The sequence below is a fragment of the Mchenga conophoros genome, linkage group LG14 (genome assembly GCF_057382185.1).
Source record: "Mchenga conophoros isolate Kocher_MC1m ecotype Shallow Benthic linkage group LG14, M_conophoros_male_GT1.1, whole genome shotgun sequence".
Classification (NCBI taxonomy): domain Eukaryota; kingdom Metazoa; phylum Chordata; class Actinopteri; order Cichliformes; family Cichlidae; genus Mchenga; species Mchenga conophoros.
The window spans coordinates 29,563,666-29,590,404 of record NC_140539.1 but is presented as its reverse complement, the minus strand read 5'-3'; the positions used below and the strand labels follow the sequence as shown (position 1 = coordinate 29,590,404).

The 26,739-nt window shown below is 39.5% G+C and overlaps 1 protein-coding gene and 2 pseudogenes across 3 annotated transcripts; 2 read left to right on the top strand and 1 right to left on the bottom strand.

Annotated features, from left to right (window-relative positions):
* Positions 1 to 463: 463 nt before the first annotated feature.
* Positions 464 to 6,105, top strand: LOC146560021 (glutathione S-transferase omega-1-like; annotated as a pseudogene). The gene is made up of 8 exons (XR_014888233.1): positions 464 to 537; positions 2,035 to 2,237; positions 3,819 to 3,854; positions 4,629 to 4,737; positions 4,838 to 5,055; positions 5,139 to 5,240; positions 5,434 to 5,540; positions 5,795 to 6,105. The product of XR_014888233.1 is annotated as a glutathione S-transferase omega-1-like (transcript).
* Positions 6,106 to 7,271: 1,166 nt separating this feature from the next.
* LOC146560020 (dehydrogenase/reductase SDR family member 11-like) lies at positions 7,272 to 12,431 on the top strand (annotated as a pseudogene). Its single transcript, XR_014888197.1, has 7 exons — positions 7,272 to 7,541; positions 10,089 to 10,298; positions 10,620 to 10,714; positions 11,703 to 11,832; positions 11,932 to 12,024; positions 12,111 to 12,176; positions 12,257 to 12,431. The product of XR_014888197.1 is annotated as a dehydrogenase/reductase SDR family member 11-like (transcript).
* Positions 12,432 to 17,047: 4,616 nt separating this feature from the next.
* proca1 (protein interacting with cyclin A1) lies at positions 17,048 to 20,535 on the bottom strand. Its single transcript, XM_085243840.1, has 4 exons — positions 19,779 to 20,535; positions 19,561 to 19,693; positions 19,082 to 19,216; positions 17,048 to 18,977 (listed from the first exon to the last, which is right to left on the bottom strand). Exons 1-4 carry the CDS (start codon positions 20,278 to 20,280, stop codon positions 17,288 to 17,290), a joined length of 2,460 nt encoding a protein of 819 aa, XP_085099966.1. The 5' UTR covers positions 20,281 to 20,535; the 3' UTR covers positions 17,048 to 17,287.
* Positions 20,536 to 26,739: the final 6,204 nt, after the last annotated feature.

Below are 26,739 nucleotides of genomic sequence, written 5' to 3'. Positions count from 1 at the left end.
AGTACAGAGTGGAATGAGACAGCATTCCTCCAAGACCCCGGTGCTACAGATGAAACATAACAGACAAACACAGAACTGCGTAAAGTGGAATGTGCAAAATTGAAAAATAGAAAAGGCAAGACAGTGCATGACTATACAGAACAAGACGATAGAGACACAAGACGGTGCAATGGAAATGAACCACCAAGACAGCACTATTTGGTCCAGAGTGGCCGCTGTGTCCCGCGCCACCAGTCATCTTTGTTAAATGGTAAGTGGACTGATTCTTATATAGTGCTTTTCTACTCTCCCAGAGTACTCAAAGCGCTCTATACAACATGCCACATTCACCCAATCACACCCATTCAACCAAGCACTTTCTTCTACTCTTAGTGCTTCCTAAATACATTCAGACACATTCATACTCTGATGGAAGCATCGGAGAGCAATTTGGGGACTTAGTATCTTGCCCAAGGATACTTGGATGACTGGAGGAGCCAGGGATCGGAGCAGGTCACCTGCTGATCGGATCCCTGGCTCCTCCCGTCTGCATGTCAAGTAAGGGAGTGATGTATTTGCAAAGTCATTATGAGCATTACATAATCTGTCCTGATGGTTTAAATGTAAATGTAGACCAGCTGAGTCACTGTTGACATGAGTATTGTCTATTACAATAATGATCTTTATATGACTGAATCAGAAGAGCACAGCCTGTCACAGTGGACAATGTGGTTTCTCTTTACTGCAAATTCATAAGAAATAAGGTAATAAATACTTTGTAGAAAGCAGGGTCATGTATGCAATATGTGTTTTGTAATAGATTAGTCAAGGAATTATTTCTAAGATTGTTATTTTAGCCTACACAAACACACTTCAGCCCGAAGTTCAGAGAATTCATCCAGCAGGTGATTCCCACACATGCATCACAAAAAAGAATGTACACTAGTAGTAATATACCTATACTTTTTTTGCCCCCCACACCCCCCACACACCCCCCTCTCCCCCCACCCCCGCGGGCATTTCCCCCCTCCCCTATCCCCCTCCGCGTCCATGTGCGTGTGCACGTGCGCGAGAACGGACTTTTTGCACGTGCATGTGGGTCCTGGGGTCATATGAGTTTACATGTGTTTAATAGAATATTTAATGAAACCATTATGTGTTTTAATTAAACTCTTTTTAAAGGATTGTATAGGTCTCAGAGTTCTGTTATTTAGACATAGATGATTTAATTTAACTACTTTAGGGGTATTTTAACTAGTTAGGAGACTTTTGCATTTTCTTCAGTGCTATTTAGGAGCAAATAGTTTTCAAACAGAGGGCCGCAAATAACAGTGATACTTCTAAAAACCGTGTATTCCCACACAGCATTTAATTTAGCTAGTTTAGGAAGATTTCACTTTTCTAATAGTTTCACAGGCTAATAGTTTTTAAATAGACCACCACAAACAACATGTATCCCTTTAGAAATAAACTGTGATACTTCTAAACGTACATATTCACACTAGCGCTGTATCAACCCCAATGTGGCTTTAATGCAACTAGTCTTATAATTATCTACTAGTCTGCAACAGTTAGACTCGATGATTACACATAGATGATTTAACTATTTTAGGGGCATTTCACTTTTCTAAAAGTTTCACAGGCCAATAGTTTTAAATAGAGCACCACAAACAACATGTATTCTTTTAGAAATAAACTGTGATACTTCTAAAAAACACATATTCACACCTAGTCACACTCTGTAACAGTTAGACAGAGGGGGTGCAGTTAGGCTCCCAACAGTCTGTAAAAAGGTATGAAGCAACAAAAGAGGCTCCCTTATCAAGAGCATCCCAGCACCCATCTCAACTGTAGTTCCATACATTCCACATTTTTTAATTACAAACAAACAGTTACTTCCATTATCTTATCTTATCATGTCAGAGGCCAACAGAAACCTTGTCCAACAGAGTCTCCAAAGGCTTTCCACCTTTCTTCCTTACATCGTGCTCGTTTATCTCTACATCTCAGAGGTCAACTGAAAGTAGCCCCACCTATATAAAAACACCCCATCAGACACACAGTATTTTCCTCAGCACTTCACAACTGCCGCAAGGTATATCGTTTTAACTTTTTATTTTTTCACCTGAATGTGCGTTGGAGCCGACTTTGCTACCCGCACAGAGCGTTTCTGACAGTCGGGCGCTGCTTATACAATAGAGAAAAGCAACAATACAGAGTGTTTCTCTGCTCCAAGAAATCCGAGGGCCTTTCACAAGGTAAGCATGTCTGTTATACCCAGGGCATAAATGTCTGTATGTCGGTGCTGATTATTCAAACCCTGTTTAAAATGTGATACATATGTTGTCCGAAAACAATTCCTCTAAATTTGCAAAGTTACTGATTTAAAAAATATATATTTTCGAATTTTTAGTTGCATGTCAAACATATGATAGACTCTTGAGCATATTCATATAGCTAAATTCACAATGGTATAACCGTGCTAAATAAAAGAGGCCCAAGCACCAATGCACTCTAATCCACTCCGCTAAACTGTATGTTGATAAGTACATGAAGCGTACCTCTACAGCTGAAAACAGTTTGTATCCGCACTCTGAGGGTCTGCTGAATTGTTTTTAATACGGCACCTTTTGACGAACAGCAGATGATGAAATCCTCTTTATTGTAGAAACTGTCCCTAAGCTATTGTTGCTCATACTTACTGAGGTCCCTAGCTACTTCCTTACTATGTCAGTAAACTTCTTTGAAAAGGAAGCTGTTGTAGATTTAAAGAAACATCTTAATTGAAGCAAAGGCAAAAAAAACTGGAATGAATTTTATGTGACTGTTTATATTAAAGCCAACAACAAGTGAAAATCCAAAAACGGCTCCAATCCTTGGTATTAATGATCTCCCCCCCCCCCCCCCCTCTCTCTCTCTCTCTCTCTCTCTCTGTGTGTGTGTGTGTGTGTGTGTGTGTGTGTGTGTGTGTGTGTGTGTGTGTGTGTGTGTCCTCACAGAAGGAATGTCACAGCAGGAGCTTTTTCTCAAACGCATTACCAATCAGTTTGGTTTTTTTTTTACAAGAAGTGTAGCTCATACAATGGTATAAATGTATTCTTTGCGATACTTTATGAATATGAAACTAAAGATTTTGAGTTCGTGCACATTGTGAAGCAAGAATCTAAATATTTGTGTCACAATAATTTCTATAAAAGCGTGTTGTTTATGGGGATAATGCAACAAATCTTTTGTGCGTCCTATTAATGATCAATGGTAATTGAAGAGGAACCCTGGCTCAGGACATTTTCATGACAAGTGACAGCGCAGACAACTACTAATGAGAGAACATGTTTTATCATCATAAACACGGTGATATGAAGCATCGTTAAAGTGTCACTTCAGTAATGTTGACTCATGTTTTTAATAATGACTTTAAAACACTAAACTCTAATTTCTGTGGTTATTTTAAGTTTAAAGTGCTATTTTAAGCACGATTTTGAGTTCGTGCACATTGTGAAGCCACAATGTGCACGAACTCAAAATCTTTCATTAATGTTCCAGAAAATACACATCAAGGTCAATTTTCAGACTGACACACCTCATTTCTCTACAGGTCTAATGTAGGATTTCAAATGTTAAAGTTCATGATAATAACCTACACAATCAGAAAAAGAGAAAATACGTGTGGCTTGTTTAGCTTTCTGGGAAAAAGAGTCCTCTTTCTAAGAACAACACAGACTTCTCATACACGCACATCGCAGTGTATAAATTCAGAACTTCAGCCGCACTATTCACTCGTGAAAATCTGAGCTCAGTCTTCACAGCCCGTCTTCTTTTTGTCTCATTCATTACTTCAGGTGCCAACGCGTCTGCTGAAAAGCATCTCGCTAAAGGTAAGACTTTAAGATATTACTGCGTTAAGTGAAGCCTCTGAAATGCAGTAAGCGCTGTTCCGTTCCCTGAACCGTTCTGCTCCCTGAGTTCTGTCGTGTTCCCTTACCTAGCTTGTGGTGAGGGTGTAGTTGCAGTTTTACAAAGCCATGCATTTTAATTAGGTCAATATTGATATTATTCGTGACGATTAAAAGCATGCGACTGAAAACGACTTTAAAAAAAAAGTCAGAACAAATAGTGACACACTGTGGCTTCTCTAAAAACACACAGATGTCAGAAAATTACTTCTTCCTGCTAAAGAAAGGGTACAAATATGTAAATATACAACATCCATTTAAAGTCTACATTATATATACAGTATATAAATATTACCATGGAGGTATTTGTAATGTTAATGAAGGTGCTCTTTTCACATTTTTATACACAGTTCGTTTCCAAAAATCTTGGGATGTTGTGTAAAATTAAAATAGGAATGTATTGTAATGATTTAAAATCCTTACATTTAACTATAAACATGGGGCCCACCTGCTAATAACAAATATAAAATTCACTTTGCCCTTGTGGAAGCACAACATGTTCCAAACTGACAACTATAAAATTCCTTTAATTTATTGTACATTGTGTGAATTTTGTGCTTTCCTAATGGGAAAGCACAATGGATACATTAAAACAATTCAGCATTTTAAAATGTTGCATTACTGGCCTGAAAACACAAGTTAACTTCTTCTCCAAGCTGTTTTTTCTTATGGATGAAGGTTTTTTGTTTCCCTCAGGTAGTGCTGCACCTGGCCCAGTCCCTAAAGGGTACATCAAAGTTTACAGCATGAGGTTCTGCCTTTTTGCCCAGAGGGCCAGATTAGTGCTGAAAGCCAAAGGAATCAAGTAAGGCTACTTTTTATTCTGCTTTACTTTACGAATGGAAAGTCATGACAATCCTAACCTTTACTTAAACACGTATGTGCAACCTGTTTTTGTGTTTCAGGCATGAAATCATAAATGTCCATCTGGCAGACAAGCCTGAGTGGTACCTTATAAAGAATCCATTTGGGATTGTCCTGACACTAGAGACACCTGCTGGTGAGTTGATATATGAGTCACCGATCACCTGTGAATAGTTGGATGAAGGTTACCCTGAAAAGCAGCTGCTTCCTTCTTCTCCTTTTGCTAAAGCAAAGAATGATGCTGGAGTATTTTTCCAAAGTAGGTCACATGGAAACTTGCACATAAATCTTTTTATTTTGTTTTTTAATCACCAAATAATCAGTTTAATGTCAGTGTTTTAGAGGATAGGATATTTTTACAGGATCTCATCAGGGAGAAAGAATGGTCAGGATGTCTCAGGACTGGAAGCTGAACTGAAAGAAAAGCTTTCCAAATTGAACGAGGTAGGTGACACAATTGATGCTTCTAGTTTCTTTACACATAAACATATAATTTGAAAGACTGTGTGTGAATGAGTGTGCTTGCAACTTTGTTTGCCAATCATAATCACTAATCAAAGGATTATTAAGATTATCTATACTTGGTTATTTTAGAGTATTAAATGCAACTCTAATGAAAGTAATATTCAATTTCTAGGACCTCGTTAACAAGAAGATCAAGTTTTTTGGTGGTGATTCCATAACAATGTTTGACTACATGATGTGGCCGTGGTTTGAGAGACTGGAGGTCTTTGAGCTGCAACAGTAGGTTTTCCAGATCTTGTTGTTCCATAAAGGTTTACCTCTTCCATGTGGACTTATTTTTCTTCCTTTCAAATGAAGAAATTACAGTGCCCAATCTGCAAAACTGTAACACAACTAAAGTAACAGTTTAATATCTAATTTGAGCTTTTCTTCCTTTGTAGCATCTACTGAATATCTTATATTTATTTCCTGTGTGCTGGATGTTTTGCAAACAAATGTGGGTTCACATGCTGTAATTTACTTTTGTCTCCTAGCTGTCTGGATGGCACACCTGAGATGAAGATGTGGACAGAGCGCATGCTGGAAGATCCAGCTGTCAAAGCCACAATACACAGCGTAGATGCCCACAAGGCCTTCTTCAAGTCCTTCGTTGATGGAAAACCAGACTATGACTATGGCCTGTAGAAGTTTGTGCTGACTGAACAAAAATATAGCTGTCTTTATATATTACTGTGTCAAACAAATCAGGTCTGTTTTCAAAATTCTGATGTGACATGTGTAAAGAGTTAAAGAGTCTAAAAAGTGAATGGGAGTGATTTTCAAATAAAAATTGTCCATGAAATGACTGGCCTCATTCTGAGTTTCCTATTTGTGCTCTAAGATGTATAAAAACAGTTAAATAAGGAGTGATCGTTAAAAGGAATTTAATATGATTTATTGCTTTACATAATTCAATTAATCTATTTGGCAATTAGACACTGATGGACCACCACAGAAGAAGAGCAGAAGTTGAGTGTGCAGGGAGCAGAGATGTTGACAGCAGAAGCGACATACTGAGAGCACACAGAGCAGAGATCTGAGCAAGAGCAAATGCCAACAACTGAGCGAGAATGGCAGTTATTGTGTGTGTATATGTATAATAGCAAACACTGAAATGAATTTTGTTTGCTCAAAATAATTGTCTCCTTAAAATGCAACATTTGCAAAAATTATTTATGTGCGCTCAGAATAGAGGCACAGCCTTAGCCATGGAGAGAGGACCAGCAGTCCCAACAAGAGAGTGAGGAAGAAACAGAGGAAGTTGTAGTTAACGAAAAAGGTAGAGAGAGGAAGAGACTCAGGGAAAAATAAATGGCTCATGGTTAAAGCAATTTGATAATAACAAGCTAATAGCTAAAAGGTAACTTCATTTCTACATTGCAACTAAGATGTTCTAGCCCAACAACAGCTGTACGAACCTGATTAAAAAAGAAAAGAACATTTTGATAGACCAGGCCTGCATCTATCACTTAGTGTATTTCGATCTCGGCTATGTTGTCATAGCTGTAGATCCTAGTAGTGTGGATCAGTGAATCGGTGTCTCATTCACTCCTGACATAAAGCTTGATGTCATCCATGTAGAGGAAGTTGCTGACATTTGCTCCTTTGCTTCAGACGTTATCTGTAGCGAGTCTTGTTAATGATTTTGCTGAAGGGGGTTCAGGCCTATGCCGAGCAGCACTTGATGGAGATTTGTGTATTTGGCTTGAGGTTGGCCTGTAGCATTGTTCGCCACTTCCCCATTAAATTCTTGATGAAGGCTCTTATGGTCTTGTTGGTCTTTTACAGTTCTAGATAGGTCAATTGAGATTAAATTAGTTTTCATTTGATGGATATGAGTAAATAGATTGTAGTATAATTTTCAAGAGAAGCAACAAAAAAACCGATTTAAATGTTTTCCTACAGTTTGCTGATGTCATGAACGCAGCACAGAGACGACTGTTTTTAAGCGCTCTGGGCGTTCATAGTCATGTTCACAGGGTTCACAGCTCACGCTTTTGTGACAGGTCCATGAGAGCTCTGGGGTCTCTCTGCTGTAGACTCAGCATCCCTATCTTTATAATTGTGGGGCTTTCGTGGGTGTAGCAGGTTATCGTTGTCTGGACTGTGATGGAGCGCTGGCGGGGCAGAGTGGCTCTGGTGACCGGAGCCTCGGTCGGGATTGGGGCGGCTGTAGCGGTAGAGCTGGTCCGACTCGGTATGAAAGTGATGGGCTGCGCCAGGGACGTCGAAAAGATTCTGGTATGCTATAAAGGGAAAACTTAATTTCTGCATTTAATGTAAAGATAAATACATTTTGGTTGTTAAAGTTACTATTATGCAGGGGAAAACGCTATTCTTCGTTGTTGTTTTTTGTTTGTAGTTAAACTACTTTTGATTCACATCTACAGAGTTTTTATAAGAAGCTAGCAAAAGCCAGAATATTAAAATTTAAAACATAACGGTGAAAATCCTCTTTTGTGCCCTTTGTTTTCTTGAAATTTACAACTCTGTGGTTAATGATTCTTTAAGTTGGCACACAATCCGTCAGCATACTGTATGTAGATGATATGCACTGTTGGTTGTTGAACTTTGAAACATAATGCTGTTGTCAAAGATTAGCCACAATCAACAATCTTAACAAAGTGCAGCTATCCCACCCACTCCATGACATGCTGGTCAGTCACAGGAGCACGTTCAGTGAGAGACTGAGATTACCGAAAAGCACCACTGAACGACACAGGAAATCATTCCTGCCTGTGGCCATCTCCCTGTACAACGCATCCACTTAACACACTGTTTGCTGCTACAACTACACATGTTTCTTTTCCAACTATTTATTTATGAGTGACTTATGTATGTATGTATGTATATATATGTATATATTGTACTATTCTTAGTTAGTGTATTGTCTGTCTTGTCTTAATGTTGGTTTAAAATGGAGCACTGTAACAAAAAATAATTTCCCCCAGGGATCAATAAAGTATTCTGATTCTGATTCTGATTCTATAGCAGGGCTGGACTTGTAATCTGACACACCTGGCATTTTCCCGGTTGGCCGACACACTTTTGGAGAGATGGACCAGCCAGAAGGGCCGCTGCGCACCGGCGTACAAGCACTGACAGCAACCCATTGGCTCATTTTAATTACTGACACTGGATTGCCCAATAAAATTTCCTTGCTCGCTTGTAGAAAAAGGTAAGGGTGAAATAAGTGTCGAAAAGTTGGAGCTGAAAAGCTGAGAGAAAACAACAGGGGCGAGATAAGACCCTTTTTGGGGTGTGAAGTTTTATCAGATTACCCCTAAAAATAACTATAATAATAGTAGTATTATCTTCAAATGTTATATTATCATAACTTTTCTATTGAGGACAGAACAGGATAAAATGGAAACAAATTTTATGTCCAGTGTTGTTCTCTCATGATGTTACAGTCTCTCTGTTACAGACTTTAGTTGCTGCCAGAAAGACGATAAAGAAATAGTTTCATGGCACAAATCAGTGATGCAGATTTAAAACACACTTCAACTGAAATAGAGTAAAAGTTCAGACTGTATATAAATCACTAGAGATTATTAGCTAATTTTACCCTTCCGATCCACTAGTCTGCTGGGATATCACAAGTTAAGAAGCTGGTGTACTTATTATTATTTTTGTTTGTTAAATATTTCTGTTCCTATTCTGGTCAAATTGGGCTTCAGTGTTTGTGTACAGTACAGCTCCAGCTCCAGGTGACAGCAGGTCAAAATGATGTAACCTGTCAGCATCTAGCAACAGCCTGCATTCAGTTTAAATATTGCTATAAATTCTTATGGATCAGTCTTTTAATGGCTGTAGCGATTAAATTCATCAAAAATTATAAAGCTGTAGCTTCTGTTTTACCCACACGTCTACTCAGTGTGTTGTCCTGTTATCGTGGATCCCCCTGTTGCTCTTATAATAATTATTTAAAGATTAGATTTTTGTCATTTTCTAATTTCTAGATGAGTGAGGAGGATGGAGAGAGAGAACAAGGAGGTTGCAGAAGAAGAGGAAGAATGAGGGGGCAGAAAGTGAAGTTAGTGGGAAAACAAAAGTTATTTTTCACACAAAGTAGTTTTTCATGTATTTGATGGATGCTTTCTAGTAAGGTACTGAAAATGTCAGTGGACATTCTAAACAGAGCATAATGATATGAATGGTAGCATTTTACAGGATTCATACCACTTTAAACATGGCTAAACAGGGTGGCTGGCCGCCACTACATTGATGTGACATCTACAAATCTATTCTGTTCTATTGTTTCAATATCAACAATCAAACAAAAGGGAATATATATATAATATGTGTAGGCAGGATATATACATTTATTTATTCATTTATTTATTTATTTTCTGAGTGGATCATGGCGGGCTGCCTGGACCAAAAATGCCAGGACCATCTTTTTTTGTCCCAGTCCAGCCCTGAGCTACAGTGACATCTCCCAAGAATAAATTAAGAGCTTGAATTAGTAAAGTGGGGGTTTTTTTAATTTCCTTGATAAAATGCATGAACTGTTTGAAACACACCTCAAGACAAAACCAGACAAAATGCTTTTGCAGGCATCATCATGTGCCTGCTGTTACAAAATCATTAGTAGATCCATGAAAGAAGCAAAACTCAAAAATGGGCAGAACATCCAAACACAGGCAACTGTTTGTGGATGATATGCAAACTGGAAAGTCAAATCAGTGAATTTACAGTAACTTAGTATATTTGAATAGTAGATTCATAAACCTTAAAAACACAAAGTGGATTCTGAAGTGTGTCAATTTTTCTTTTTGGTTTCAGAAACTGGCAGCAGACTGTCAGAGTGCCGGCTACCCTGGTGTTTTGGTGCCTTTCAAGTGTGACTTGACCAAAGAAGAGGAGATTCTGGCCATGTTTGCAGCAATCAAAGAGCAGCACAAAGGCGTGGACGTCTGCATCAACAATGCTGGCTTGGCTCATCCAGAATTGTTGCTAAACGGCAAAACCAGTGGCTGGAAGAACATGATGGATGTAAGAGCTCAGAGTTATTGTAGAAATATAATATTTGTTGTAGCGTTTTATCAAAAGTAACATTCACAGGAATAATGTCCCAGCAGAACTTTGAACTGTAAAAAAGTGAAACATGTCATCATCTGTCACTGGTTTTAATATTGTAGCTGATCAGTGTGCATTAACCTCTCAGTGACTACAGCTCTTAAACTGACTCATTAATAGTTTTTGAAGCTGCTTATAACCGTTTTTCACCCACTGTGTGCAAGAAGCAACAAGCAAGTGCATCAACCAGAATGTGCTGATTCCTGATATTTTGTTTTCTGTTTTTTTTTCTTGCAGGTAAATGTTCTTGCTCTCAGTATCTGCACACGCGAAGCGTATCAGTCGATGAAAGAGAGAAATGTGGATGATGGACACATCGTAAACATAAACGGGTTCGATATTTTTATTGGTGATATCAACCTGTATCATTATTATTATTAAAATTATTATGTTTTCACTTACAACAAAGTCACATTTTACAAGAGGGAAACTACCAGGTGGCTGGGCCTTAGCTTATGGGGGCCCAAAAGAGCTACATCAACAGCAGAGGCCATAGTTAGTCAATTCTGGTCAGGGGCAGAGACCCTGGCGGTCTGATCCTCGTTTGCCAAAACTGAGAATTTTTTGCCAAAATTCTCAGATGGGGCTAGTGAACAAGATTAAAACATACTGACTCAGTCTAGTCGGGCTCACCACAACCTACAGCTCAGGTTCTGCAGCAGTGCTGCTGACTCCAACTGAGGAAAGAGCCAGACAGTGGAAGGAGAGTGGGGTCTGGGCATCTCTGCTCAGATTGCTGCTTTGCAACCTGGCCCTGGATAAGCAGTAGGAAATAGATGAAGGAATGGATTTACTTCTTAACTGTCCCAGAATCTCCCAGTGCAGCCTTGATTTTAAAAGCAGAGCCAGGAACAGAATCAATGCAGATATCTAATTCCACTTATTATAGACTCTTTAGTCTAATGACTAGTGTCACTCATGCAGTAATAAAGGTCTGCGGCTCAGGATTTTATCAGCATATTATTATTACTACATTTAGGAAGCAAAATAACTGACACCTGATTTAAAGATCTCGTTGGGGAAAAGGTTTATTAGTCTTCATAATTAATAAGCAAAAATCCCATGCAGTATTTCAAAATGTCCTTGAGAATCTCTTAAAACCCAAAGTGACATCTGCATCATCTTTTATGGTGGCCAATCAGCAATCCAGAACCTGAATATTTCCAGTTAACTATCAACAAAACGGCTTTGTAGGCCTCGTGTTTCTTACATCATTGAGACATGAGTTTAAAAGAGTTACTTTACTTGCACATTAATGCATGCTGTTTAATGCTTGCTGTTTAATGCTCACCTGGTTAACGGTTTATAAATCTGTTGCAGCATGTGCGGACATCGTGTAATTACCAATCCTGATCTACATTTCTACACCGCCACAAAGTATGCTGTAACCGCCCTGACAGAGGGCCTGCGGCAGGCGCTGCGTGCAGAAAACAGCCATATCTGAGCCACAGTAAGGCTTTAAAAACACTGTAGGCAGCTCCAAAAGTCACTTTAAAACCAACATTACTGTGATGAGACCCTCACACACAGTATCCACTCTTTTTTGCAGTGTATTTCTCCTGGTTTGGTGGAGACAGAATTTTTGTCACGGTTCTACAAAAACAATCCTAATAAAGCAGCTGGTGCATACTCTGCATACAAGGTAAAATAATTATTCCTACACCTGATGTACTGTTGATGTGGTAACTCAAATAATAAGTCATTAATCACGTTTCACTTCTCTGACAGTCTCTGGAAGTAACAGATGTTGCCAATGCTGTTACGTACGTGCTCAGTGCCCCTCCTCATGTTCAGGTGATTTTTCTCTTATTTTTATGCCTTACTCTTTTTCTGTATAAATATCATTTTATATTAAAACACTGTTCTCCCTTCAGATCGGAGATGTTCGGATGCAAGGTACGGAGCAGGTTTAGAGTTGAACCACATGACCTCCCTGAAATTATGCACTTCTTCACTACATTTATGGGAATGATGATTTATGATCTGTTCACAAAACAGTTTTGTTGTTGATGTTTGTACTGAAATTTTCTACTAATATATAAAATAAAATGAGAGAAAACTGGCTGGCTTATTTTCCTGAAGGAAATCTCATTTAAAGAGCAGTGCATGGTGGAAAACATACAATTTTATACAAAGTATAAAAATAGAAACTCACAGTGCGACAGTATCAGGCTGTGGATAGCGATGGTAATGGGACACTCGAATTCAGAAACACTTGATTCCACCCCTTTGTGTTTTGACCACTAGGGGTCATAAAAGGTGCAGGTTAATATTTATTGCTAGAAGATTCGCTCAGAGAATCTGTCAGATTAAAATAAACTAGATTAAATTAATGCTGAGAATGCTCTCTTGGTCTCTGAGTATGTAAGTTTATAAAAAAATAAAGGACAAACTACCAGACAAAAGATTTTTGACCTGTGTGTTAAAATGTCAACATGGATGTAGGATTAAGCTTTACTGAATAACACAGCGTGGAAGATTTTCTGATGAAAGGCAAGCCTGCTTTAATCTAAATCTGTACTTCAGTCCATGGAGAGCTGCCAGAAGGACTCTCAGTCCAGAGGAAAGCAAAGGTTAGCTAAGGACTCCCGCCTCAGTCCACCACCTTTCTCATGTCAGTGTATATATATTCAGTTACACTGGACATACATTTGTATGTATGCACAAATGCAGCTGCAGGTCCTTGCACCTAAACACAAAGTGTAAGTCAGGAAATTGTCCCACTGTTTGGCACTTCACTCTGCTGTGCATGAACGGACTGTCAGCAAGTCAATACAGAGAAACACAAAACAAAGAGACCCAAAATAACCACATGGAGACTTAACACAATAAGCAGACACAAAGCAACTATAGAGGCGTATTACCAAAAAGATACACAGAACAATGCAGAGTAACCACAAATGAATACAATGTCTGTATCAGAGTGCCAGCTTCTTTGAGAAATAGGCCGGAGTTCTTCTTCCATCAGCAATGTGAGCCAGGTCATTTTCTGTCAATCCTCCACATGTGTGAACACAGTGGATTATTGGCTTCTTCAGCCAAACAAATCCACAGAACACGATGTTCTTTCATTATCATGTCTTCCCCCAAACCATACATTGTTCGTTTGATTTTCTGCTTGACCGCCTCCCTGGCTATTCAAAGCCATCGCCACAATAGTAACCAGAGGTCAACACATGACCCGCGCTGTGGGCAGCAAATCTTTCTTTTTTCGGTCTTTTCATTGTACAATTACAGATTTACGGTGAGGTTCAGTTCTTTGTTTGCATGCAAGGACAGTGCATGTATTGTTCTGGTTCACTTTCACTGCTCTGTGACTGTACACTAGCTCAGTGGTCCCCAACCTTTTTTGCGCCACGGACCGGTTTATGCCCGACAATATTTTCATGGACTACCCTTTAAGGTGTTGCGGATAAATACAACAAAATAAAACTAGTACCAGTACCGAAAAAAAGAACATTTATTCATAACACACTTGAAAAGACCAAGGAAAACCGAGTAAACAATAAAAACGATAACAAAATAATGCTGAAAACCGATAAAAACCCTGAAAACTATACATTTCACACCTGAGCCTCAACTCTCGCGGCCCGGTACCAAACGACTCACGGACCGGTACCGGTCCGAGGCCCGGGGGTTGGGGACCGCTGCACTAGCTGCATGATATCAAACAGCAAGAAGATTTAATCGGTGAGTTTATTTTAAATGGGATTGTAGTGTTAAAAGTTAAAAGACAAAATATGAAAAACAGCAAATACTGAAAAAGGAGATGTGATGGATGTACTAACAGTGAAGACAAGGTTATCTCTCAGTTTGTGTATTTAATGTGTGACTGTTTTATTCGTTATATATTTTTTTCAAACATGTAAATATAACTAAAATATGAAAGAAAGAAAAAATCATAAAAAACATCAAGTTTTCATGAATATCTTTATTTCTACACAATGTTTATGCTCGAAATTTTTTATAATTTTGGAGGCCTACATGGAGGAAATTATCCAAGAATTCGCAAGACTACAAAAAAACAAAACAAAGATCTTTTCTGTCACAAAATGTGAGCTTTCTTCTGTGAGACCCTGCTGCACATGTTACCCACAACCCTTGAAATATATATTTGACCCCTTGGGAAAGTCTGAAAGAACTGCAAAGTGTCTAGTATCAAGAAGAGCTCATGGAGTCGGTTGCATTTACTAATCAGAAATATTCGTGAGGGTACATTTTTATGTATAATGCCAATATTTAAAATATTTTTTTTTAATGATGCGAAAATTTTACTATACAAAAAAAATTAGCCTTCAGTGGTATTTTTTTAATCTGTACGTGCAAGTAACAACCTGTAATGCATTTTGAAATACGAACATAAACCCAAAAAACTCATAAACTTGATGAACTGGAAAATTCCTGCTACTTTTTCTTCCCCCGCTGTGAGAAATGGCTTTATCACACATCCAACTGTGTTAGTCGCTCTGCCCATTTCAACTGTGGACTGCATCTGAAAGCTCCTTTGAATATTTGGATGGCTTCCAAAAAGTCCTGGGAACTTGAGCTGTAGCATAAAAATCTGCACTTTTACATCACTCCCACTGTTTGCAAGATATGTAGATGTCCATATTGTTTGTGAATATTCTTCTTCTAAGAGCTCATTTTAAATGATTGAGTGATTGAGGGCTAATTTGGAAATATGTTGCATGTCCAGAACCATCCAGATAAAGTCCTCTTATGCAAGCATGTGACGGTCAGCTGATCTGTAGGATTTGCCTCTACAACCCTCAATGGTAAGAGGTGAAAATAATGAGGTTCTAATCAGTGTTGAGAATGTGACCCTGCCTTCAACCACACATGGGGAGGCAGCTTGACCAAAGTCCTCAGTCACCTTGGAGAAAAGAGCATGCATGTATATATTAAGCTTCTTCTTGACAGATTTTTTTGCAGTATGGAAAGAAAAGCAGGGATTTTTCTGCACTGAGGAATTTTTCACCCCATCCCCCTGACAACATACAACTATCAAATGTTCAGCTAACAGGAAAATGCACGTTTCTGTCGAAACCTACTCCCAGTTCAGTATGCTAACCATACATGGTTCAGCCACCCCTTAAAGAAGCGGTCCAGGACCCCAGGGCCATGAACAGGATGGGCGATAGTATAATACTTGAGTTGTTTGGTACCGGGCCGCGAGAGTTCAAGCTCGGGTGTGAAATTCATGGTTTTCAGGGTTTTTATCGGGTTTTTAGCGTTACTTTTTAAAATAGTTATCGTTAACTCGGTTTCCCTGGGTCTTTTCCCATGTGTTATGAATAAATCTTCTTTTTTTTTGTACCCATACTGGTTTTATTTTGTTGTATTTATCCGTGACACCTTAAAGGCCGTGAAAATATTGTCCGACATAAACCGATCCATGGTGCAAAAACGGTTGGGGACCACTGCCTTAAAGGCTATTTCTGACCCAGAAGAAACTCAGGAGAGTCAGGTTAAGAAGGTCAACCTTAAGCCTTTCAGCTTTCTCCTTCTGATTAAATGTCTCCAGCTGAGATAAGATGTGCATGCAAAATTACAAAATGAAGATTATATTATTTTATTAGCTAGATAAGAATAGCTCTTGGTATGTTATTCAAATTTATATCATTTTTACAAAGTTTGAAAAATTGTTTTTTTGCCATGTGGAGCATTCACATTGCTTTGTTTCTTTGGGAGTTAGAGCTGCAGTTTTCTACCATTCTCCTAAGGTTAAATGAGATGGTATGGCTAGCAGCCTGTTAGCTTGTTAGCTTAGTATCGCCTGGTGTTGTCCAAGGGCAGTACGGTCGACCTCCACCTCTTCGTGGTTCGGTATCTGCAGAATCACCTACTCCCAGATTTTTCTGTGGAACGAATAAAATTATTTGTGGAAAATTTGCCTATTCACTGATTTTTTGGAAAGCATAGAAAGCATATCTAAAGTAATTATTTTCATTAGGGTGATAGTATATTTGGTGTTTGAGCTATTAAAATAACCAGTTATAAACGTTTTAGATGGGATTTCAAGTATTTGCAGATCTCAGCTATTTGCAGGCGGTTGTGGTCCCTAACCCCCACAAATATCGGAGGTCCATTAGTTTTGTACAGTCAGTGGTAATCATATCCTCTGAGCAGCTAAACTAAATCTCACCAAATAGCACATCAGATTTGAATAAATTTAATCCGTGCGTATTATATTCTAAGTTGTGGTTTTAAGCTAACATTCACTGGTGCTAGCTTCTCATTGAAGTTGGTAGCTTCTGTTACATCTTTACTAATTTTGCTGTCAGACATACATACGTTTACACTGGTAGATGCTTGTATTAAACACTACTTTTATCCCTTTTTGATATCACAGTGTAGAGTGTATATCCCAAATATACTCATTTTAGGGGCAAAGCGTTAACTGTAAGCACAAAGGACAGGGGGATGCCAGACAGAACAAAGTTGCTTTAGAGCCTTTTCATACTGTCCTGAAGACCAGTTGGCAACTGCTTGGCAACCACTAATTGCTAGGGAGATGTACTGTTGTATTCCCTGACAGGATGGAAAGTGGCTGCTGGAAGATGCTTTTGCTAGAAAACATCTTGAATTATTATTTTATGTTAAAATAGAATACTGTTATTTAATATTTTATTTATTGAATAAATAAAGCGAAACACTGCCACACATTCATAATCAACCAATAATTTTATTATTGACATGCAGGGTAAATTATTGCAAAACTTGATTCTCATATTACAATTAAATATGATTATGTCGATTCCAGCAATTAAAGCCAGAAAACAGTTTACTGTGATATGTAAATATTCTAACTGTAAAGCATGTCTGGTCATCAGGAGCTAATCTAAGTAATTAAAGCTGTGTTTGTGTGTTTCTCCATCTATCCTGCTGTGCCTGAAAAACACAGCTCATTGTTGTTGGTTAGACAGTCTCATTTTCCTTTTCTTCTTCCTGGTGAATTGTGCTTTAGCTCTCTCAATAGATAACTGAAGTGGACTCATGTCAGGTGGTGCTAAGGTGGTAGCAAAGGGGTTTTTAGATCTAAGCTCTGCTGTAGTGGCAGCTTTGAATGGCATGCTTAAAAATGTGACTGGTTCAGTTTGTTTAGCATCAGAAAATGCATCACTGAGAGCTGCAGCTTTCTTTCTTGGTTTTCTCTGCTGTCTGGCAGCTTGCCGCTGCTGTTTTGTGTCGACAGTGGGCGCAGCTGTGGCAAAAAGCCTCCATTCACTCTGAGTTTGTGTTTCTTCTTCTGCAGCAGTGGTTTCATGGCTGTTGAGAGGAACACGAGTGAGAATAGGGAGCACATTTTCAAACTTGTGAGAACGTGGGATTTCCAATGAAGAAGGCACACTGGCTTTCCTCTTGTTGTTTCTCAGCCCTCTTTCTTTCGACCGTTGCCTTTTCAAAATACTAAAGGAAGTGTTCAAAGCTGTAACTTTGACCCTTCCTGTGTAAACATCCAGCCTGTGGGAAAGCTGGTAGTCTGCGGTGGGGATCGACGGTGTGGTGTGAACCCCAGTGAGAGGGATCACTTTCAGATTGTCCAGAGAGGAATTTTGCAGGGCAACAGCAACAATGGGGGAAGCAGAGCTGCCTTTCCTCCTTTTCTTTCTCCCCTCTGTGTCTGTTTTGTCCTTTGACCTGTTCCTTTTGACTTTGGAGATAACAATGGGGGCTTTGGCAATGCGGACAACAGGTCGCTTTTCAGTGTCGCTCCCAAAGTTTTGTTGCTCAGGCTGTGCTGGTGGGGTTATGGTAATGATGGTGGGGACAAGGCTTAAGTTTTCTGTTTTGTTTGCTACAAGATCTTTGGGAGAAGAAAGAAGAGTTGTTTCTTTGCTCTTCTTTCTCTTCTCCTTTCTTTGCCTTCTTGTTTTAGCTTTATGTGGAACAGTAGTGCTTATTGAGGGAGTGACTTCTTCTGTCAGCACAGCAGTGATCGACCCTGCCGGCCTTTTCTGGACTGTTGCAGGTGATGTAATGGAAACCGTCTCCTTATCCAAGGCTGGTTCATCTTTCATGACTTCATTAGGGGGTTCGTCTTTTCCTCTGAGCTCAAATTCGCTCTCATCAACTCTTTTTGTGCTCCTGCTCGACTGATCATATCTTTGTGACTCATTGATGAAGTTACTCATAGGCTTGACTTCTGCTTTGCTGCCAGAGGGTGAAACAGCAGCCCCTTCCTCTGCTTTCACACCTGCCTCTGTTTTCACTTTTCTCTTCCTCCCATTTCCTTTTCCTTTTTTCTTTTTGTTGGTTTTCTTTTTCTTCCCTGTGTTCTTCCTCTTCTTCTTCTCTGAACTTTGCTCCTCTACCTTATCAGAGTTGGTACTGGAGCTTTGCGATGTGGAGACAGTAGCGAGAACCTTGAGGAAATCCTCGGCGGCGGTGACAACGTTTCTGAGCGACGGCTCCTCGGGACCCAACATCGTAGACTGAGTTGCACTCTCCAGTTTCTCTTCTTCATTGCTTTTCTTAGAACCTTTTGACTTGGGAGGAGCTACTGTCAGCTCATCAATGATGTCAATGCCTCCAAAGTCATACGGCACCGCCTCTCTCATCACAGCAATGGGGAGCTTCTTGTATTGTTTGCACCTATGAGAGAGAAAACAGAGAGGGGAGGCAATGTGTCACGTATTACGAAAGTAAAATGGCTCAGTATGTTTAAAATCTACTTAAAGGTTTACACGAATACTTACAGACCATACCAGTGCCGCTCTACACACTGCTCTTCATAAGCAAACTCAAAGCAAGGGACACCGATGACATTAAAAAATGCCTGACCAACAACTCGGGAAGATGTATCGTTGACTTTCCTCAAACAGTCTTTCAACCTGCAGAGAGAGTAAAGGGATGATTTGAGTTCTCTATAAGAGAACTACAACTGACTAAATGACCAGCCAGTACTATATATTGTTAATACAGCAATGTATCTACTGGGCTGGCATTACTATCTAAAATTAGCCAGGAAGGTTTTAGTTTAAGAGACCATAATGCCTTAAACTAACAGTCAATAGAGTAATATTAACATCTGGCAACATAATTTATCAGCTATTCTACATACAGACCTGCCAAACATTTAATGTGTTAACTGCTCCTTATTAAGTTGCACTCTCCAGTTTTTCTTCTTTATTGCTGAAATGAAGAAGAGCATCACTGAAATAAAGCTTTTACTCACGCATTATCGCAGTCACAGTGACAGATGGAGTGCCACTTGAAATTGGTGTAACCGTAGTTTGAGGAGAAGGTGTGGATGACATGAGGGCAGTGGTCGTGAATACGACAGCAGTTGTCAGTGCCTGCAAACTCTCCTGTAAAAGAGAGGTCAGCGTCATTATATATTTCAGGTATTGCACTCGGGAGTCAGACACCTTGAATAAAAACTTTTCAACCTACCCAGCTGGTCATAGCTATCAGCCATGTTCCCGGCTCCGCACCACAGGGTCCCCGGATAAGTAAAGCCTCTCTTGGATCTCTTCAGAACCTGCACCTGCACAGTCGAATCCTCCTCTTCCACCCTCTTCTTAAACTTCCTGCACATCAGCTTGGCTTCATCCATGCGCGCAAAACTCGCCTCCACCTGCCGCCCGCCACTCCGTCTCTTCAGCACCAACCTGCACTCGTGCATGAAAGATTTCACCTGCATCTGTTCCACTATCACGGAGCAGTTCAATAGTTTCCCGGCTGGACTGACTACTGAGCCCACCACCTCGGCTCCGTCTGACACCTGGTAGAGGAAATTCTCCCCCACCGTGGACATTTTTGCGCACACGGTGCCGTTGAGCGTGGAGAACATTTCTTTGCCCTCCTTTTCTGCATCCAAAGCGCCACTCAGGAGGTCGCCATTGACGACGTTTGTGTCCAGATAAGACAAAAATACGAAGAAGACCGACCACATGATGCGGCGAGTGGCACTTTCAGCACCACGCGTAACGGAGACAGCTCCTCGCGATTTCCCGGCGCTCTCGAGCAGCCCACCCAGTTTTAAGGCGAACCTAAAGTGGTACGATTATTGCTACGATGAATGACTGGGAGGAGTCAGCAGGATTAACCTCTGTAGCCCTGGCAGAGTAGCTCTATCTGTTAGACACAGTGAACAGGTATCACCCCACCCTGCGCCCCTCACCACCTTAATCATCTCACTTAACCCACGGAGGGTTAATTAGTGGGTGTGCGGCGCGTAAACCTGTACCTCTAGCTGCAGAGAAAGAGATGACTGCAAGTAACCTCCCACCCCTCCCCGCTCAGCACCACCCTAGAAGGCTGAGATATAGGACTTTGGGAAAATGCATGGAGGCGGTTCTAGCTCACGCCCGCTTCCCATGGTAACAGGCATGGGGTGACTGTGCCGACCAAGCACACTGGACATTATTCAAATACCACAAAACAAGCGCTGATTTGGTGATGACCTAAATTACAGTGTAGGGACAAAACTCATTTACGCAGGAATGTGGAAAAAGGTTGCCTCTGTCGCACGCATTCTGCACCGGGTGACTGAAGGGCCCCAGAGTCTGACGGCCGACACAGAAAAGAAAAAAAACTCATTGAAATAATGGAGGTATCAGATGACTGCTTGGCTTCCAGTTATCCCAAGAAGCTGACACGAGTTGCCAATCATTCAAATGAACCCAAATGTAGAACTTCAAGAAGCTTTTGTATTTTTTTCTCCAGTAATGAAGAACTACAAAAACAAAACAAAAATTAAAAATTACATTCCCACAAGAGCAGATTATCAAAGAAGTACGTGTGTACTGTAGCACAGTCTGGATTCACTATAATAATGTAAGATGCCAGTTTTCCTTAAAAAATAAACCCACTATTTTCCATCCCAGCTCCATGTTTCTGTTCCTTGATCTTACTATAGCTTTGCATGATTGAACATCCAAAATAATCCTTATTATCTTAATCCAAGGAGTTGCCCCTCAAGCCAAACACCATCTTAGAAGAACAATCTTAGCTTATATCAAACCATTACTGACATTAAGGGTATCTCTTCTCCTTCTCCATCATACAGAGCCAAGATCTGAAACAAATAGTTTGAAACTGTGTTTAGAGCAGTCTGAAAGCTGAGCCTTTGGCTGATTGGGGTTACCTGTGCATATGCTGTCCTCTAAGTGATAAACACAAGCCCCTTCACATGACTAGTAGAGTAATTCATGCCTCTATTACCCCTCAATTAGACTGCTGTCACTTTGTTGACTCTGATCAGCTGTTATTTTTTCCCCTGCAGGCTGTGCAAAATGCTGAAGCTGCAGGAAAGATACATCATGATCAAATCACACCTGTGCAGCTCCTGGCTTCCAGTCCATTTCTGTCCAATTGTATTACTTATTTTTAAGAGTTTCAGTGTTCTGACATCATATGACTTAACTGAACTTTTACAGCCTTGTATTCCTACCAGCACCTACCAGATTGTTCTAACTCATTACGTGAAGCTTTAGCCATATTTAATGTGAGCCTCAGTCATTATAACAGGATAAAGTATGTGTGACAGGAAAGCAATGAATAACATAATTAGAGTTACTTTTAAATTTGGGACAAAAGAGGAAATGGGTATTTTTCCCTGATATTTCCACTTTAATACAGTATTCAATTTTTTGTGGTTCAAGAATTTAGTCATATATCTTATAATCCTTCACACAATATGATATAGTATATTTGACAGGTGAGTAAAAACTTTCATTTGACTAATAATATATCAGTAGTTGCACTGCTTATTCACATTATGTGATCACCTCAATATGGGAACAAATTTCATATGTGAAATTATTGTTTATTCATGTCTGATATCAACAAAAACCCTCCTAATATTTTCCCAAACTAAGAGAATGATGCACAGCATATTTCTACAACTGAGTTTTCCTCACGGGGAGGGAAAAATGTTTGGCAGGGCAAGTTTCTAATCAGCCCAGTGTTATATCACATGGCTGGTCTTACTCTGAGCTCTAGAGGCGGAGATCCAGCCCACTCAAGGCACTGAAATCGGATTTCTGGAAGGTGGAGAGAAGTGATGTAAAATCACCAGAGGCAACATTCGACCAAGTGTTGAGTGGGGCGGGGGTGTTCTCATGAATTAATGTTGTCGCTGCAGGAGGGGTTTGGGAAAAATAAAGAGCCTAATAGTCCCGCTGTTCACTGTGCGTTCATGTAGAGTCAAGTAACAAGGTGAGTCTGGATGAAACATATTGATAAGTTACACTCCACTTACTGACAGCCACAGACAGATCATCTGCAGACCAGCAGTGTCTCCCGAAGATAAGAATAAGTGCAGTTACACCAATGTTAGAATATATATTTATATATAGTAGTGATAAACAGGAAATAGAAATGACAAAACAAAGCTCATGTTGTTTTCTAAATCAAGGAGACGAGCCCAAACAATCCCATCAGTAACCACTCTTGAAGGTAATAAAATAGAGTTGGTTCACACCTATAAATATCTGGGAATCTTAATTGATGACTCGCTTACCTTCAAACCACATGTAGAGAATCTTGTGAAAAACCTGAAGTTAAAACTGAGATTTTATTTTCAAAATAAGTTGTGTTTCTCTTTTAATTCAAAGAAGCGGCTTGTTGCTGCAACATTCTTGCCTGTGCTGGATTATGGTGATATTCTATATATGAATGCTTCTGCTCAATGTCTTCGAATGGTTGATTCTGTGTTTCATGCTTCTCTGAGGTTCATCACTAACCGTAAATTTCAGACTCACCACTGTGAGTTATACTCTCAGGTAGGATGGCCTGCTTTGGTAAGTCAGAGGAACTCTCATTTATACAGTTTTATATATAAGGCAATACTTGGGTTGCTGCCTTTTTATATATGTTCCCTGCTTGTAATGAAACATGCTGGTCGGTATTCTCTTCGTCCGCATGGCTACTTGTTGCTTTCTGTTCCATTTGCCCGAACTGAACTTGGTAAAAGAGCTTTTGTCCATTTAGCACCCTCGGCTTGGAACAAACTGCAGAAGGAATGGAAAATGACTGAATTAATTTCATTAAGTGCTTTTAAATCTAAACTACGAATCCTTGAGGCCAAGTCCATAACATGCAACTGTTTCAATTGGATTGATTGTCATTTTAACTGACTTTTTTTTTTTTAATTTAATTTTATTTTATTTGTATTCTTTCACTTATTGTTGCATGTGTGTTGTTGCTGCCTGTGTTTGAGTAATTTCTGTAACTGTGAGACATCTGCTGCTGCCTATCTTGGCCAGGTCTCCCTTGAAAAATAGGTTTTTAATCTCAATGGGATCTTCCTGGTTAAATAAAGGTTAATAATAATAATAAAATGAAAGGTAGCTGTGGACAGCAATGACGATGCAAGCTGAGGCTGGTATTTCTCTGCTTTTGCTGCTGCAGCAGGCTGCAAACCAGAACAGCTCATTCAGACTCTCTGTGTGTTGCAGAGCTGGGAAAATAAATAAATAAACAAAGTGTAGGTGTTTTCTCATATTTTTTAGGTTTCCCGATAGACTGGTGGCGACATATAACTACAGTCATGCCCACAGGTATTTGTTCGTTTTCATAACTCTCAATACCAATATGGATTTGAAATGAAGCAATGCAGATGTGAGTAAAATGCAGACCATTACTGTTAAATTACAGGTTTTGACAAAAATTTTGCATTAACTTAAATTAACCAATACCCCCCCCCCCCCAAAAGAAAAAAAAAAACAGTAGGGACTGTTTTTAAAAAGTGGGAATAAAGTGCAGATTTTTTTTTCTTTTTTTTAAAGGAGAAAACAGAAAAATAAAAGCTAAAAACCATGGCATGTATAAAAACAAAATGGAAAAAAAATAAACAAATGAAATATGCAATATTCATGAAGAGGATGATAAAATATAAAGCAAAGATTAATATTGTCATCATAATAAAATTCTATAACATAATTAGCAGTACTGATATTGAACAAATATTAAATTATAAAAAAATGAAAAAGGGCAGCATGGAACATTTAAGTTAGCAAGTGTCACAAACCAGGCTGCACGCACGACAAAAAAAAACAGAGATGCATAGGGATGCCATCCAAACTATTTTATTTTAAGTAAATAAAACAGAAAAAAGAAACTTTGCACAAATGGGTGTGTGTGTAGTCAGTACCATCAGTGGTGTAGAGTGGTGTGGAGTCCATAGGTGGAAAAATGGTGTATGTAATGTTGTTAAATGCAAGAACCCAACTAAAAGCAACCACAGTCCAACAGGGTGTCTCAGGGAAATGAGCTGATGCATATCTGGGTTCTAATGGCTTTTTGTGCAGTCCTGGCACACTGAGCCCATGTTGCCAGTGTCACTAATTGTGAACAGGAACTCAGCCTCTCCAGCGCCTGCAAACAAGACACAAGTAGGCCAAAAGGAAGGCAGGGTGCAGTGGGTTGTCACACAAGTAAAACTTTATTTAGACAGCATATTAATAGATATTGCATTTGACAGTGGACTAGTAAAAATTATTAAAAAAACAAAACAATAAAACAAGTAGAAATAAAGTGAAATGATTATTAAAATTAACAGTAGTGCAAAAGGAAACCCTACAGATTGGAATCTATAAACTAAACATGAATCATGTAAATTGGTCATTCTGATATCTAATATCTCTACACTTCATATCTATGGTTGGGCCTCATGTCACCAACAGCTGCTGGGTACTATTATTTGAGTCATGCTGCCGCACTATCTCTACCTTTCTTGGCATATTTGTGGAAACTTCACATCTTCTGCATGTTTTTCCAAGCCAGTGGGAATCTTTCTGTTATCTTCTCAAAGCAGCAGCTCCTTTTTAAGTGTTTTCTAGCAAAGTCTAATCTGGGTTTTCTGCCCATGAGTGTAAACAAGGGTTGAAGGAACGTCCTGATGGATGTTTTGTTCTACAGTAATAAAAGAACTCTGTGAGTAAGAAACAAGAGCTGTGAAAGAGATTCAGATCTTTTTTCTGGTTGGAAATAGAATTCAAACTGTAAAATATGCAGAAGTCACAGTGACACTTATGTCATAACTATGACACAGACAGAACTGATTATAGAAAAATTTCATGACTTAAAACTTTTACCCCTTAAACGTTTTTTCCTTACACAGCCCAGGATTGGATTTGGGAGCCTAACAGTAAATCTTGGCAAGACAGCCAGCAAGTACTAGATGGCTGAATTGCATCATTAAATTACCATTGACCTTGAAAGCAAATGAAATTTATTCAGGTGCATTAGCAGACAGCCTTCAGATGCTAAAATCAATGTATTCTACCTGTCCAGCACCAAATGGCAGACAGACAGAAAGTCATAGTAGCTGGTGAAAATACAGTAAGCAGAGCATTTAGCACTAACATGGAGCTAAATGAATAAATCCATGATCATTACGACAGAGTTCAGTGTGAGATCTGGTTCTGATCATATCAACATATTTCTCACTAGAAATATGGGGGCGGCTGTTGTAAAGACCCACCTTTTAGCACATCCCAGCACACCCACTCACTTCACCAGATGCACCTTGTTTAGTTCTCTCACCTTTGATTGGGTGTGGTGCTTGTCCTTAATTGCACTCACCTGTCACACGTTATATAAGGACTGCATTCACTTTCAGCTCACTCTTTCTTCACTCCCACACGGGGGGCAGCAGAAGTGAGGTTCTGGTTGGGGTTTTGATTTTGAGAATAAAAGGAGAACCCTGTGAATGATTGATGACTGCTTATTCTCATTCTAATCGGATGAGCCCATGATGATGACTACTTAAACCCTGAGCCTTCCTTCCTTCATAACACCTTTATATCTGAACATATTCATGGTGTCAGAAATAAAGCATGTAATCATTGCAGAGCAACATTTACTACACAGCCATGTGCTTCAAGATGCACACAAACCAGACTGTGGGAAAGTGCAGTTACTGCTGAAAGACAGTTCATCGCTCATTCTTGAGCTCAGCTTGAACTTGAAATTTCAGATATGCGTTTATTTAATAACAGTAAGAAGCTTCCCAGTCTGAAAACTGGAACTATCCTGTGAATACAGCGAGCTCCAGGGTCGTGTTTCTCCTGCAGTGAGCGTGATCTCAACCTGAGCTTATTTAGACACTGATTCCTCTAAAGACATCAGCTCTGAGCAGTATTTGCAATAACAACCTGAGGCATTCATGAGGCAGGGATTTTTATAGGATGTGTATTCAGTTATGGTCAGGTGACTGGAGTGTTTAGTGCAGAGACTGAACATATTCAAAAAACAAAACGGTGACAATTGCTCTGTTTCGTCACATGCGAAGTTCAGACTGACTCATTAAAAAATAGTTTGTTTTAAATTATGCATTTATGGTTGGAAGGGCAGATAGATGATCTGTTAAAGGACTGCACCTTTCTGTTCACATCCTCAAAGACAC